This window comes from Protopterus annectens, chromosome 1.part0 (assembly GCF_019279795.1).
Source record: "Protopterus annectens isolate FY-2018-M chromosome 1.part0, PAN1.0, whole genome shotgun sequence".
NCBI lineage: Eukaryota > Metazoa > Chordata > Ceratodontiformes > Protopteridae > Protopterus > Protopterus annectens.
In genome coordinates, this window is record NC_056725.1 from 1,171,010,496 (window position 1) to 1,171,026,959 (window position 16,464).

At 39.8% G+C, this 16,464-nt stretch overlaps 1 protein-coding gene across 2 annotated transcripts in view; it reads left to right on the plus strand.

The window, feature by feature from the left end:
- Positions 1-16,464, plus strand: part of OSTM1 (osteoclastogenesis associated transmembrane protein 1) — a 184,463-nt gene that overhangs the window by 135,489 nt on the left and 32,510 nt on the right. For both annotated transcript variants that reach the window (XM_044065393.1, XM_044065400.1), the window contains exon 4: positions 4,550-4,675. In XM_044065393.1, coding sequence (XP_043921328.1) covers positions 4,550-4,675 — 126 coding nt within the window. The remainder of the gene's footprint in view (positions 1-4,549; positions 4,676-16,464) is intronic.

Here is a 16,464-nt window from a genome sequence, read left to right on the forward strand (position 1 = left end):
GTATATGTGTGTATATATATATATATATATATATATATATATATATGTATGTGTGTAGATATATAGATATATATAGATATATATAGACTTTAAAACTTACTAACACCGTCTATGCTCATAGTATAAAAAATATAATTGGGAAGTTTTAAAGTGCGGTACTAAAGTGGGTCAGAAGGTGGAAGATGCCCCAGTTTATGTGCAGAAAAAAAGGTGAAAGCTTTAAAATTTTATTTCAGAGTAAGTTAAGTAGCAAAGTGTCAAAATGCAGTAATTCGGGAATGTATAACTGTTTAATGTGCAATTTATATCATCTGTTGTTGGCTGATGTCAAAGATATTAAAGTGGGTACTACATGGGTGTATTTAAAAGGCAGATACACTACAAATCAAGATTTGTAGTGTATTTGATTGTTTGCATGTCATGTACTGCATTTTATGTAGAGCTCATCAAGAGAACTAAATAAAATATTTTATGAGCGCAAGTATGCTGTAAGTGTCCAAGATGACAAAAATGCTTTAAGTGTGATAAGTATAAGTGTAAAGTGAATTTTAAGTTTTGTGTTTTGGATGAAGGTTTGGATGCAGATAAAAAATTTGATGTAGAAGTAGTATTGAGTTGGAAGGAATATGAATGGCAAGTGAAACTGAACGCTTGCCATCACTTAAGTTTGAATGCTAGGAAGGCGTTTACTGCTTTCCCTAGAAGAAACAAGTTATTTAGTGATTGTATTGTTTGTAACACATTATACAGTCTGAAGAAGTTCTTGGTGGATGAAAATGCTTACTGTGGATGTATTGAATTAAAAGTTTTTTCATCGTTTTTGATTCTGGTTCGGTTTAATTTTATTGTCATTATTTGTTACAGATTTTTTTTTTTTAGTCCCCTCAAAATAGCCAGGCAGTCTGGGAGACTCCTTCACTTCCATCTTGGTGCCAGATGCTACCAATTTCAAGCTTTTTTAGAATAGCTTTTATCCACGTGTGCTCACAGAACTGGCATGTACCTTACCAAAAAAAGACCTCCTAGAAGAAGACTAGGGCTCATTCTGCAGTTGGTGCAGTGTTTAGGAGGCACATATTTAAATAATGGAAGGTAAAGATTACTGACCCAACACTTTGCTTTGGTTGTCTTTTCACTAAACACCATTTCACACACAGCCTTTTTACTAATAGAAAGTATTCATGACTTTCTGCAAGTAATGCACAATCTTCAGACAGTATCTAAGACTGCAGCAGTTCTGCACCTGTTTATCCTAAGCCTCATTGTTACAGCCATATATACACTGCCAGATGCCTATTTTACCATATGGTGCCTCTGATGCCCTAGCCTCAAGTCAAAGCCAGTCTGCCTTGGCCATTGTTTAATACATTGATTTCTACTACATATCCCATGGAAAATGTCTCTGTATGGTGCTCTGTGGTAGTGGGAAATCATTTGTGCTCCCCAGCATGCTGTAGCATGGTATTGACAAGCTGATGGAGTATTCTAGAGGTAGATTCCCAAGGTACCCCCACTGTGCCCACTGTTGGCTATGAAAAGTTCTCTGTGGCGAGTATTCATAAAAGAACACATGGTTCAGTTTCCACTGGGACGAGTAATCCACGGGCCTACAGATGAAGAAAATACACGTTTACTAGCTCCTGTATAGCATCTCCATTCATGGGCTACTGGTCTACAGTGTTATTGTGTTTAGTCTGGTCAGATGATATGGTACCTCCAAGGGTGCAACATGCTTCATTGTGGCTACTTGTGGCAGTAATCGCTTGTTGCACGTACACTTTAGGTAAGGTTGTGGCTACTCCTAACGTAGTTCCACTGCTCACATGCATTGAACACTAGGATTTCACTTCAGTCAAACTTGCTGGTGGAAGCTCTTCACAATGCAGACTTTGTACATGTCTGTATCACTCCACTATCCTTTTTTTTCCCCCCTCATTTGCATACACAGTGATACTCATTTTATTGCTGTTACTCATTACTGTGTCATTATTTCTTCGTTAACATATACTACAAACAGCTATGTTTCTTGTGTTGCACTGCTTGCACTCATTATGTCTGTGAATCACACACACCATCGGCATCGCCTGTCATCACACACAAGTTACTTTTCACGGTGGTACAAATGTTTGTTTTCTGAATCCCAGCCAACGTGCAGTTTTTTTTTTAAGGTTTTTGTTTTTTTGTGATTTTGTTACTATTAATTTTTCTTGCTAGAAGAATTGAAGATGGTATGTAGTTGACAACTTATTTATACAAGGTGTGTGCCAGCTAATTTCTAGGGCATGAAGATGTGCAAAATACATACAACTATGCACTAAGACCATTCACAGATTAGAAGAAACAGTAGGTCGATGAAAAGTGAGTTAATTTATAAAAGTTATATTATTTTTGAAAGTTCCTGTGTTGTTGTGGTGAGTTCCTTGCAGAAATTAACTCTCCTGTTCAGCATAGTTACAACTTTTGGCCATTAGTTTATAGAAACTGTTTAAATCTCAAGCAAAGTGGTAACCAAAATCTTAACCCTGTGCTAATATGTTTAGATGGACCCTTGTACTTGAATGTTTTGTTGCTTTGACTTTGAACTTAAAATGCATTCATGTCTAAAGATCATTCTGCATATTTTTTGTCTTGCAACAGAGGAAGATTTTTTTTTTTTTTTTTTTACAACTCTGACATTTTGCTTTCTGCAGTGTAAAAATCATTTTCTAAGCCAAAATAAGGTTAGAATCTTGAATGAAAATCCCCCTTCCAGTGAAGTTAACACTATTCCAGGTTTAATCTTATTAATGTTGCCTTTAATTTTTTTCATTTCCATGTGTTTCCGTGCCAGAGATCATAAACTTCCACCAAATTTCCATTTCTCAATTGATCTATAAAGGAATTTGTCTGTCTGTATGGTATAAACTAGACTTGTTAATTTTTGTGTATTTTCTGTTTAGTTGCAGGCAAATGTTTACATCCTGAGACTGTGCCTTGCTGATATCAGCAAAGTGCTGTAAAAACACTTAATGGCTAATGTGTGTAATGGCTTCTTTTTACCATACTACTAATCTGAAGTGACGATTGCTAGTCACAGATGACAGAGTAGAGCTACTAGACGTTCTGGCTTTTGCCTTCATATCTAGCAAGAGTGTTGGGAGAATCTGGATATTTTTAAGGGCCACAGTTTTGACTTAAACTGTGGAATTTGTTTATTTTGTAATGAAGAAAATTAAATGGATGACAAAAGGCTGTCTAGCATCTTAACATTTAGCAAATGACAAAGCAATTCAATTAAAAAGAAGCCCTGACACTACTTTCAGAGATGGTTCAAGAAGCCAGATACTCTCAACACTGTTGTCACTATCATTATAAATAATGGCAAAAAGTGTGTCTAGGCTATGTGATATTATAAAGACAAACTGCATTGTGGGAAGAAGGTGAAGAGGCCAATAATTCCATGCCAACATGGTGTTTACTTGGGTGACTACAGTGGTGCAGCGGTTAGTGTTGCGTCACAGCAAGACATTCTCCAGTTCGATTCTCTGCTGAGGTAACTACTGTGCGGAGTCTGCATGTCCTCACTGCAGTCATGTGGGTTTCCTCCTGGTGCCCTGGTTTCCTCCCACATTCGAAAGACATGCAGTAAGTAGATTGGACACACTAAATTGGCTGTAGATGCAACTGTATGAGTGAGTGATATGGATGAACTACTGCTGTATGGCTAGCCATCTGGTGGTGTAAACCTTGGCATGAGATCGTCACTGTTGGTGACACCCCGACCCCATGTGCTAAATGGGGAAAAAAGGGGTTGAGGATAGATGGATGGCATTCCCCATGAGATTCATTTTGGAGTACAAGAAATTTAAAGTGCTGCCAAAAATGCTAAGTGTTATTCTGATTTATCAATATTCCAAAAAAATGTAAAGATAGGATAAATAATTATATATTTTTATCAAAGGCAGAGGTTTCCTTTAAAATACTTTATTGAATATTTAGACCAGAATAGTAAACTGTCTTGTACTATAATTTAGTTGCATAAATCGCCATACATTGTCAGTTTTCTGTATATATGTCACTGTTGTGGACTCTGCTGACATACTTTCAACTGTTGGGAGTTACCAGTTTTCTGCTGTGTGGTTTCTGAGCCCCCTTACTTTCCTTTTTTGTCTAACCTGTTTCTGCTGCTCTAGTTGTTACTAGGTAACTACCACTCAACAGCATTGGAAATGTACATTTTAGCACGAACAGATTTTTTTTTTATAATGAAATTCTTTACCTGTGAATGCTTATAAGATTGTGCTTTATTGACATGTTTATAATGTTGTGGGTTAAGAACTAAAAACATATGTCAAAGAATGCTGGTTCTCTGTTAAAAATTATAAATTGTAGAGTTGCAGTTTGCATAAACATTTTACACAAATACAGATGTAGTTGCTTTGCATGTGTTTTTATAAAGTCATGCATTTAAATGAGGTGACTGTTTCTTTTTGTCCAGCATGTTTGTCATAACAGAAGCTGTTGCCCATTAGAACCTAAAAAAGTAATCTGAAATATTCTTTTCTTTTAGAACCAAGGAAATATTGCAGTGCAGTCTGGGAACCAAACCGTATGTGACAACTGTAAAGACCTGTACAGAAACCTAAGTAAACTGTATGATAAAATAGGAAAAAAGTGCATTGATATCGAAGATGGGGTATGTAGTGCTTTGTAATGCCACAAAGTAAAATGTTTTCCTTATAAAAAGTCTTATTTTCTTAAAAAGAAAAAAAAATGATCAAATTTTGCAGGATTTGTGTACAAACTTATCACCAAGTAGCACACATACACAGCATGTGTCACTCAAGTCTTACTTCTTGTTCCTTTGCCGTTGTTGAAATCTCTGGCTGCATCCTTCTGGTGCACTTTTTCACATTCTTCCATATCTACTTTAAATCATAAGTTCCCAATCTTTGTGAAGCCCCCTGCTCTCTTAGATCTTCCTCTCAAGATGTGCATCCCTTATTATAGAGCATCCCAAAGCAGACTCCTATTTTATTTTGTCATTCCTTCATGGATTCAGAACTCCCATCATTTGGCCAGTCCCATCTCAAAAAGACGTATTCAAAATCTGATTTAATTTGTCAAAACAGTGCATTCTTTTCTAGCCTGGTTGTGTGACCTGTGAATGTTTGTAAGCAGTATGTCTAATTTCCAGGCATCGGTCGTTGAATTTTTCCTGACCCCTGTGGACCACAAAGCTGCTGAAAAACCCAAAACAGTGCCTTTCTGGTCATGTATAATTTTGATGCTATAGGTTTGTTGGCCAGGACCGCAGCTGTTAGTGAATGCTTGTGCTTGCTGTTTTGAATGATCAATTTAAGAATACAGTGGTCTTTGGTAAGCTTCTACATGGGGTCATGAAAGGTATCCAAGTGTGGAAAGGATTTTTCTTTGCCAGGGGACTTTATAAAACTTCATCTCATCCTTTATCATCTTGCAACCCTTCCTTAGGGAAGAAAAGAGCTGCCAACTTCCAGAGAAGGCATGCAAAGTGTCAGATTGATTTGCAGTCCCCCTCCCCTAATCCTTTTTCACTCTCCAAAGAGGACTTGGCTTGCCCCAGCCTAGAGGGTCATCAGCTTGGGGAAATAGGTTCTGGTTATCAAAGGTACAGACTACGTTCTAGAATTCCTTGGGCTACTGTCTCCATATCTTCTTTTGGGTGTACCAGTTTGATTGGAGGAGCTCTCTGTGAATTTTTAGTCCTTACTTGCAAAATGGTGCTGCGGTAGCGTTGTCGCCTCACAGTTAGAAGTTTCCCATTCGATTCTCAGAGCGTCTTCAGTGTGGCGACATGCTTGAATTGGTGTTCCTTCGTTGAAGGATGTGTGTTAGGCCCAGCAAGCCAGCACATAAAATTCTACTGCCAATCGTTAGCAGACCGGAGTTCCGCTGTGGCGACCCCTAACCGGGAAAAGCCGAAAGACACAAACAAATAGGGAGACATGGACATTTTTGGAAGGAGAGTGGGGAAAAGATGTTTTTATCTCCTCATTTTGTTTCAAGTGTAGTCGCTCTTTAAGCCGTACTTAGAACTAAAACCAAAGTAGGCTATATTGTAAATTGTGAAGTGTGTTCTCTTCATGTGATTTTACTTGTAAGAGTTACTGGGCTTTGTTTGCCCTTATTGTGACAGCTGGAAAATTGTGTATGTTCTTTGTAAAGAGTCACTGTAACAGAAAATTGTAATATTAATGTTTTGTCTCACCGTTTCTCAGATTTTTCAACAGCAGTCTCTTATTTCCTTTGTGGACTTGCGTTGCTTCTATATCTGCATTTCACAGAACCTTCGAAATGTGGGTGAGGTAGTACTATATAAAGCCAGCATTGTTGTGTAGTCTTTTTCACTGCCTCAGGAGTTTTTAAATCTTGCGTCAATTTCGCAGCATTTTCTGCTTTGTAGTTGCTTAAATTTTTCCACCGCTACTTTCTGTGCAAGATTTTCTGTCAAACTTAAATATCTCAGAAAATGTAATTTTGGTAGGCTGTAAGCTATTTTGAGTTTTGTTTTTTTTTTTTTCCCTCTCTCGTTCATTTTTGATTTAGAAGAAATGAGGAAACTGCCTAGTAGTTAAAAAGGGGAGAAAGGCAGTCTTTCTGAAGAGGTTACTGGTTCGCAAATGAACCTGATTTGGGGGAGGGCAGTCATTTTCTCCTCACTGACCTCAGAGCCACCTAAAACTAATAGCTTATAGTATCTTATTGGCACCTTTGTTGGTACCTCTGTTGTGTCCTCCAAAACGTTGTGGTCCAGATGTTTTAATTAAGGAGCCTAGTGTATCTCTAAATGTTCAGGCTAGGCCTTCTTTTCTATCCCCCAACTATTTTTTTCAGGTATCAACCCTTCTTCAACTTTACAGCCTGCTTCAGGGAATAGTTTACTATAGTTTAGTTTAGCATTCAGGAATCTACATTAAAACAAGGCCAGTGGATAATGCATTAAGATGTTAAACTTCATAGCAAAGGTTCAAGCACGAAGAGAAAATTGAAAGAACATATCTTTCTTGTCAAAATTCATACAGAGAAGTGTATTCCATTCAATATTCAAGGTCTCCACTAGAAAATATTTCCTTTTGGATACTTTGTGGCATGAGTGAAATCATAGATTTGCTTGTTAGATGGTCTCTCCATTTTATATTAAATGGGACCCTTATATGATGAGGCTTTCTAATACAGAGTAGACAGCATCTCCCACTTTTCAGTACTTTCAAGGATGTTTGAAAAGGCAGTACTCAAACTCCTGGCATGTACAATCTTCTTACCCCAAAGAAAGCTGACTGGATGTACAAAAGGGCATTAACTGGACAGGATTTCTCTACTTCCCATACAACTGAGCTGGCTACTGCTGTTTAATCTACTTTCTGATGAGACTGGGAATGATGTGCCTTAAGCAAGCTTACTGTTAGGAAAGGATTTAATATTGATAGGTACAGGAAAAAATGTTCACATCTTGTTCTTTTAACTATTTGAGTAAGATGTTATTGATATGTCCTGAACAACAACAAAGTCCTATTTTGGAGCAGATTAAAAAAATACTGTCTGTTCCCATTAGTAATATAAGGGAATGAGTAAGTCAGTAGAGCATCTAGTGTGTATGTTCCAACAGGTAGAAAGCACCCCACCCAAGATGTCTTGTTCTGAAAGTAATGGTGTATGTGTGCAGTCAGGTCCATTAAAATGTACTTTATAGTCTCCCAGCATGCTGCAGCTTCTTCTCCCTCCTCGTCCAAAAAGCCTGTTCCCATTGCCAGAATCTAGTCCATCTTAATCCATCCTGCTCTTACCTGCCAGTTAAGTGGCACCTCACCTGACTTTCTCCCATCCTTTACTGTACAGGTGGTGAAACCACAAAACAGCTGTTTGTAGCTTTTTCATACTGAGCCCAGCTGGGTTGTGTGAGACACTAGGCACTCACCAGTGAACACCAGCCATGGACCTTGTACTGAGGGTGAGGCACACAAGCTGCTGAGTTATAAAAGTCACATGCTAAAATTCATGCTTACTCTAATGCTGTGAAGTACCATAACTTTGCTTGATTGGTTCACTTATTTCATTTCTATGTCATACTTGCTTTTAATCTCTTTACTTAACATGCTTTTGAACTACAGTCAGTTTTTTTAAAAAAAAGTCAAACCGTTTGCTAGTTATTCTACATTTGTTTCAGAGGTGTACAACTTGCTTTTGTAATACTCACTGCCATTCCTATGTACAGGTATCTATAACCGAATAAATCCTATTCTCCTTGAGTAGATACCTCTGACCATGACCTGTAACATATGAATGTTGCCTTTCTGAGCTACCAGGTATATACCAGAGACCATTGTATTTGCTGCATTTTTTAACTCTGCATTGCCTTGTCTTCTCCACACTTCCATCTTGCACTTGCTATAAACTGATTGCCACTTCCTTGTGGAGTTCATATAAGAAGTGGATGAGGCTGTGATTTCTTGCTCCCTTCTGGATGATTTGCAACTTGATTTAAAGTTTGATCTGGGAAGTCATTGCCCACAGTGTGTGTATTACAGCATTAGTAGATATTTACAGTTTTTTTTCTTCTTACAATTGTGTGCAGCCTTGGAGTTGGTACATAAGTAAGGGGGTGGGGTTTGACACCCCTGCAAAGAATGCTTATTTTAACTGAATGAAGCTACTAGTTATATTCATTTGGTTGTAAGTAGTCAAGCAAACCTAGCAAAACCTGTCTTATGCCCAAACTAAGTGAACTGCCCTCTTGTATATGTGTGGTCTCATTACACTCTTATTTTGATGCCTGATTGTTCTCTGCTAAACACCTTCTTTTTATATAATCAGTAAGTACTGATAGCACTCTTAGGCAGACAGAACATTAAATGCAATTGATTGATTGGCTTTAGTATGGACTAAAAAGACCCTCTCACCTTTGCCATAACTAACTGGCTCCAGTTAGTCACTCCTTTTAAAAAGACGCCAATTATACACAAAGTTAAAGCAACCAAGCCTAGCCACTGTTCATATGATGTGGTTCTTGTATGAAATTATATCAGTTACCAAGTAACAAAAAAGTGTCTCACAGTTCTTCCTTCTTGGGGGGGGGGGTGTGACTGATGCTTCTGTCACCCCCTATAATTACTTTCACTGCATCAAGTATTAAAATTCCCTCCTTGATTCAAAGTCATAACTCTGTAAAACTTGTGTAAGAAGTTGTGCATCTGGAATTCAACTGCAAAGAAATTTTAATTTCTGCTACAGTTGTCATAATAATCTGCTATTTACATTGTCTAATCTCCTGTCATTCATGCTAAATGTACTGTATTGTCACTGTAATAATCATCTTAGAATCTGAGTTAAGTACTGCAGTGCCTTTTGCCATAATCTATTCTTATTTATATGAGCCATTTTAAAAAAAAATAAAAATCATCATAAACGTTTTCTTTTTACTGAAACCATGTCCAAAATATATTTGTTTCCCTTGGTGATGTCAACAGAAGGGATATAGGTAGACCAGACTTCCATATTTGCCAGGTGAATCGAATTACCAAGGGCAGGAATGATGTATTCAACCAATTTAAACAGCAGGCAGATATGTTGGGTAGGTAGACTATGGTTTGGGTAGGTAGACTATGTTGTGGAGGAAGTGTGCCAGGCGAGGGGAAGATGCGCGAATACTGATGCAGCTTAAGGCTACATGGAAGAAATTACATTGTGGTCTAAACCAAGAGCATTATACAGTTTAGGGATTCGTATAGCATATAAATTCAGTATAGTAACTAATGTGAGGGTTGAAGTGGGTGTAAAGTAAACAGGGTTAGACATGATGGTAATACCCAGTTATAGTTTAGTACAGAACACAACAGTAGTAATAGAGCAGAAAATGAATTCCATGCAATAAAAATAGGCTGTGAGCTGGTAGTAAAAATTACACACTTGTATACTCCAGAACAGCAGACCAAAGCGCCACCAGTACTACAGTGCGAGGTTGTCTCAATGCCACATGCCATGTTTATAATTCTGGAGTGGGGGAGGTAGAGTCGAAGAACCCAGTGCTGAAATTAGATATTTTTTTAAGATGAAAGGTACAGGTGAAAGGAGCACATATATTTGAGCTGATGGATTTAGTTTCAGTTTGCACGTTTTCACAGAATGTGATCATATATGGAACACGGTTTACTATCAATATGTCGAACGTCAAAACAATTTTTGTTCAACATATCGAAAGTGAACCCTGAAAATTAAAAAAAAGCAAACGGGACACTGTCAAATCCGCTGAATGAATTTAGCGGATTCAACATAGTTTCCAAACGCATCACATTATGCCATTGTAGGAGCTAACGTAAACAAAACTCCTATAGCTGACAGGTTTTTGCAGGGGGCAAGCCCCCTGCACCCCCCACACCCCCACTAACTATATATTCCAACTCCAAGATCGCACTACAGTGAGGTAAGAGATGAATTTCCCAAACCGCACTGTACAGCGATCTCGGTACATTTCTTCGAATTTATATTAATGAATGCACAGTGCATTCGCTAATATAAACATTCAAACATTGCGATGTTCAAGCAGATGAACATTTGACCGTCTGAGTTTCGGGTTTTCATCTGCCAACATCTCAACGTCTCTATTTTGATAGTAAACCACAGAACACTATTCACTTTTTTAATGTTCTTTGTTAACACATTTTATATGCTGGAAGATTTACAAAACCACATTTTTTATGAAGAATAATATTACATTTGTGTTAACTGAATATCACTTTGTAATATCGGTAACTGTTTAGGAGAGGCTTTTAAGCGAGCTTTCTCTTTGTCATTCTATCCTGAAATGTTTGACTTTTTTTGGCTTTTGGCTTGTAAATTTGTATAGCAAGGATTGCTCTTTTTACTAATTCAATGGTCTGCACTTCAAGAAAACACTGGAGAGTCAGTTGCTTACCATGTGGGTTCTCCAGTTGGTTGTACTGATCTTCCTTGGATTGTATGGGAAGCTGAATGTCCTTGTGGCTCCATGTTTGTATTGCTTCTATTTGTCACCTTTTGCATAAGCAGTCATCAAATGTCATTGTTTTGGCAATATGTATTGGAACAATTCAGTGTATATCGTACTCCTATATATTTTTGTCTGTTGGAACTCGTAGCATTTATGCTCCCTGATTCTGTATTTGCCTATTTAGGCCAGGGTCTTGGCTGAAAAGGCTCTTGGTGGCAGTCCACCTATGTGGTTAAAAGTAAATAAATATTTTCTGTTGCCATTGCTTCTGGGTTTGTAGATCTCTACTACATTGATTCTCAGACTTTGTTAACCCTACAAGAATTTAGAAGGTATATTGGGCTTCCAAAAAAATAAAGGCAAAGAGATAAGTTACACTGCCCAGAATTGAAGTGTTGCATACACATGTTCAGAGTTACCTGATCCTTCTGAAACAAACCTAAGGCTGCAGAGTAGTAGTGTTTTTTTATGGAGCCGTATTTCTGATTTTATTATAACATTATAAATTAATACTCAGAAGTAATTTATTTTCCATCTGGCGGTGTTTGAGTTTGTTGAATCAACAGTTTGATTCTTTGTTTTTGTCTGGATCAGACCAGTTAATGGGAAGTGTTTAAAAATGTAGACTTGTATAATATTTTAACATATAATACTAAAATAGTCTTTACTTTGAGATAAGAGTCCAGAAAGTCTATGTAGCTACTGGCTTCTTGTTACAAAAGCATGAGGGCCACATAGTTTCCAAACAGCATGTTATCTAGTGAGCCTGCTGGTTTGCCCTTATTTTGCTGTACATACCAAGATCGTCATTACCTGATTGTGCCTAAGAGTACAGAGTTCAGAGGTGTGATGCTGAACCTTTGTATAGCTGCAGTTGTTAATTAATGTGGAGTAGATACTGACTCGGAAGCACATGCAGGTTTTGGCAGCACTGCTGCTTAGAGCCAGTGCCTTACATATGGGAAAGACATTGCAACACTGATGTTTAAGAAAATCTCCTGCCTTTTTTAAAAAGGATGATTACTATTGTTATTAATTATATGCTTTCCTATATCTTTTTGAGAGTGGACCCCTTTCTCAGGCTGTAACCTGTTCTCACCACTAGATGAGACATGATGTTCTTTGTGTTTCACTGTTGTAGTCACCACATTAGGGTTATCTGCTTGTAGTAGCCCTCAGTTGGCCTGATTATCAAAGTCGTGGGTCCTTCGTCAGTTGCTGTCTCATCTTCCATAACGTCAGGTAGTCAGGGGGGGGGGGGGTATAACACATGCAGCCGACGCCATTGCATCAGTTTCTTGCCATGCGGTGCCTGAAGCAGAAGCAGTTCACAAGTGCCGGTTGGCTGACTCCTGAAATTTTCATTTTCGAGTTTCAGAACCAAAGTCTTCAACTAAGCTAAGTACCTCATTGGGGAAACTTTTTCTTGCTCTAAACCGATGTCATTAAAAGTTAACAATTGCATTTCTTGGTGAAAGCAAATACCTCATAAAGATTGTCATTCGTACTGCATTCCTTGCTTAGGCCCAGACCACAACGTACCTCGCTGTCGGTTTTGTGCCTTATTTAAACCACAAACTGTTTGTCTGTTTGTTTACGCTTCTAAATATTTTGGCTTTTGAGGGTGTATTCAGGCCTACTGACTTGCATATTAAACAGACCATCTTCTTCTTCAAAGCCTGAAACTCAATCCATGCCTAGAAAACCGATGCCCAGACCGCATGGTCAGGCCCCTATGCCTAAAAAACAAATAAGAATGGTTGAAGACCATATTACTCTAATCAAGGGAAGCCACCCTTCCCCCTTTAAGAGACCTAGGACTGATTTTCCTTCCGATCAGGACTCTGAAATTTCTGTTTCCTCTGACCGGGATTTACCCTTCTACCTATGAGGATTCTGATGCAGAGGACTCCATTCCCTCTGCTTCCCCTACAGAGGATTTCCCTTTTGGTGAAACCTTGCATACTCCTAGGGAGCATTTTCACTGGGAAAGCCAGGATTACTCTCACTCTAAAAAGAGGCTTAGGGATTTCTTACTCCTGGACAATGCCTTCTCGGAATCTAGCCTGGCCCCTGACTCTCTACCTCCTGCTCCCAGAAAACCTGATAGGTATTACAGGGTTCCTGACTCTCACAAGTTCCTTTTTAAAAATCCAACTGCGGATCCCGAGATCATTTCACAGGGACCCAAGGGCATTAAGGCTACTACTGCAGAAAACTACCCCCTCTGATAGAGATTCCAGGGCGCTGGATAGATGGGGTAAGAACGTATACACTTCTGCAACCTTGGTCATTAGGGCCTTAAACTGCCAGTTTCATGTGTCAAAGTATCAGCAGCATATTATTGGATTGCTTAAACAGAAAAATGATGTTGATTCCGGACTGTGCTGAAAATAAAGATTTACAGGATTTAATGCATTCTGCTGAACAAGTTGGAAAACATGCTTTGCAATGTGGTTTTGATTCATTAGAGACATCTTGCAGGGCTGCTGTCACTGGATCTGTACTTAGAAGGCATGCTTGGCTTAAGGAGCAATCTTTGCCAGATCATGTTAAAGCTAAATTGCTGGATGCTCCCTTAAACCAAGACAGTCTGTTTGGCAACAAAGCAGAAGTAGTACTTAAAAAGATGGAGGAAAAAGCTAAATCTGTGCAAACTGCTAAAGATTTCCTGCAAGTACAGCCTCCCAGATTTAGTAGGTGTTGGCCCTCTAAGAATTGGTCATTTTCTGCCTCTTCCAGGCCTTCTCAGTCCAAACCCAGAGCCAGCAGAACACCCAGGCTTCAGTCCCAAGGTACTCACAGGACTAAGCAGTGGGGGGGCTCCCACTTCCAAAGCAGGGAGTAGTAAGACTCCCCCCTATGGTAAACTGTCTGAATGACTTGACTTTAAAACTTCCAAGCCCTGCACATCTGACTGTTCCTTTAGGGTGAAAGATTGCCCTCCAGGCAAAATATTGGGAACTCATTACCCAGGACAAATGGGTTTTAAATATAGTTTCCCAAGGATACAGATTCCACTTCCACTCCTTGCAAACCCCAAACAGTTGGCCAGATCTACCCCCAAATCAGTGGGCAGAGGCTCAAAAGCAAGTTCTCTCTCTCTCTCTCAAGCATCAGGGCTATTCAGCCTGTCCCAGAAGAAGAAAGGGGACAAGGTTTCTACTCAAGACTTTTCCTGGTGCCCAGGAAAGGCAACTCCTGGCATCCTATCCTGTCTATTCTAAACTCATTTTTAGTGATCCCAAAGTTCAAGATGCTAACTCTTCCATCAGCTGCTTCCTATGCTAGGCAATGATGCCTGGTTGGCAACACTGGATTTAAAGGAAGTCTACCTGCACATCCCAATAAGGGAATCTTGCAGAAGATACCGACGTTTCAAAGCAGGCTACATGCACTATCAGTTCTCTGCACTGCCCTTTGAGCTTATCTACTGCACCCAGGGTATTCACAAAATGCCTAGCTTCAGTCATTGCATTTTGCAGGCAAATAAATATTCAAATATACCCATAAATGGACAATTGTCTAATTCAGGCAGAAAGCCAGGACATACTATTGAATCATCTGGCGTTTGTACAGAAATTGCTAACTTCTCTGGGGTACACCATAAACGAAAATAAATCGCATCTTGTACCCTGCCAACAAATTGTATTCCTGGGAGCAAGCTTGAATACAACTTCCCAGATGTCCTACCTCACACCAGAGAAACAAGTTCATTTGACAGCGTACTTCAAACTACTGGCCACACCAGCTGTCTGCAACCAAAATACTGCAAGCCCTGGGGTTCATGGCCTCCTGCATTCTCCTAATTCCATATGCAAGACTGCATATGAGGAAACTGCAATGGTATCTAAAAAGCCTATGGTGTCAACATTCTCAGGATCTAGAATCAATGATTCCTATCATAATTTGTCTACAGATAGTTCTTTTGGTGGGCAGAGGCCTGCCACCAAAACAAGGGACTGCCATTCACTCTACTCCCTTCCGCCCAAACCCTAACAGACTCATCAGATTATGCATGGGAGGCTCACTTGGTAGGGAACTGCATTCAGGGCAAATGTAACCCAAGTCAAATGCACCTGCATATCAATCAAAAAGAAATGTTAGCTGTACAGAATGCTCTGACAGCCTTCAAGGACCACTTTCTTCCAGAGCAATTAATGGTAGACAGACAAAACAACTGTTTTGTGGTACATAAACAAGTAGGGGGTACCCACTCATGCCCCCTCTGCAGACTAGCCATGGCTCTGTGGAACACAGCCTTGAGCTACTAAGTGCACCTACAGGCTCACATCCTGCCAGGAAAGGTAAATAACAGTGGCAGACGAGCTAAGCAGAAATCTCATGGACCCACACTAATGGGAACTGGAACCAAAGATATTCAACATGTTGAGAAACAAACGGGGGAGCCCAGAGATACACTTGTATGCCTCCCCCAGAACTACCAATTGGACAAATTCTGCACAAAGACTCCCCACAAATAAGCTTGGAAAGTGGATGCCCTGTCCTTCACCTGGAAAAACCTATCTGTTTATGCCCCCCCCCCCGCCTCTTCTCTCCAAGGTGCTACTAAAGATCAAACAAGACAAACCAAGGACAATACTGATTGCACCAGACTGGCCACGCCAACACTGGTACCCTCTTTTGCGCAGTGTCACTGCGGCTCCATGGCACCTGCCTCTGACCCCTGCCCTACGTCCCAGCAGGAGGATCAGATTCTGCACCCACAGTTTCAAACCGTGAACCTGACAGCCTGGCTAATTACCTGATCTCTCCATTACCATCCCTCAGTAAGCAAGTGATGGATGTCATTCTGAAGGCAAGGAGGCCTAGTACTAGAAAATCCTATGCTGAAAAATGGAAAAGATTCTGTTCCTGGAACCAAACTCAGGGGATTGACACAGCAGCGCCCAATTTACCTCCGATTCTTCAATACTTAACTGAGATGCTTCACAAGGGCCTTTCCTTTTCCTCCATCAAAATTCATGCCTTAGCCATTCCAGCTCATTACAACACAGAACCACCCCTCTTCTCTCATCCACTGCTGAAGCAGTTCCTCAGAGGGGCCAAAAACTTAAGACCACCCAGGAGAGCCCCTACTCCAGCCTGGGTCCTTAACTTTGTATTGGAAAAACTCACTCTACCTCCTTTTGAACCAGCTGCAAATGCAGAGTTGAAATTCCTTTCTTGGAAAACAGCCTTCCTTTTAGCCATCACTTCAGCAAGAAGGGTGTCTGAATTACAGGTCCTCATGGCAGTGGAGCCTTTCATCATCTTTCATGCAGACAGGGTGTCCCTCAGGACCAAACCCTCCATGCCCAAGGTGGTATCTGGTGTGGCCCTTAATTATTCCATTCATTTGCCAACCTTCTTTTCTAATCCACAGAACAAAGGGGAATGAATACTGGACTCCTTGGACGTGCACAGACAACTTAGATTTTTACTTGGACAGGACTAAGCCTCTCAGGAAATCTGAACAG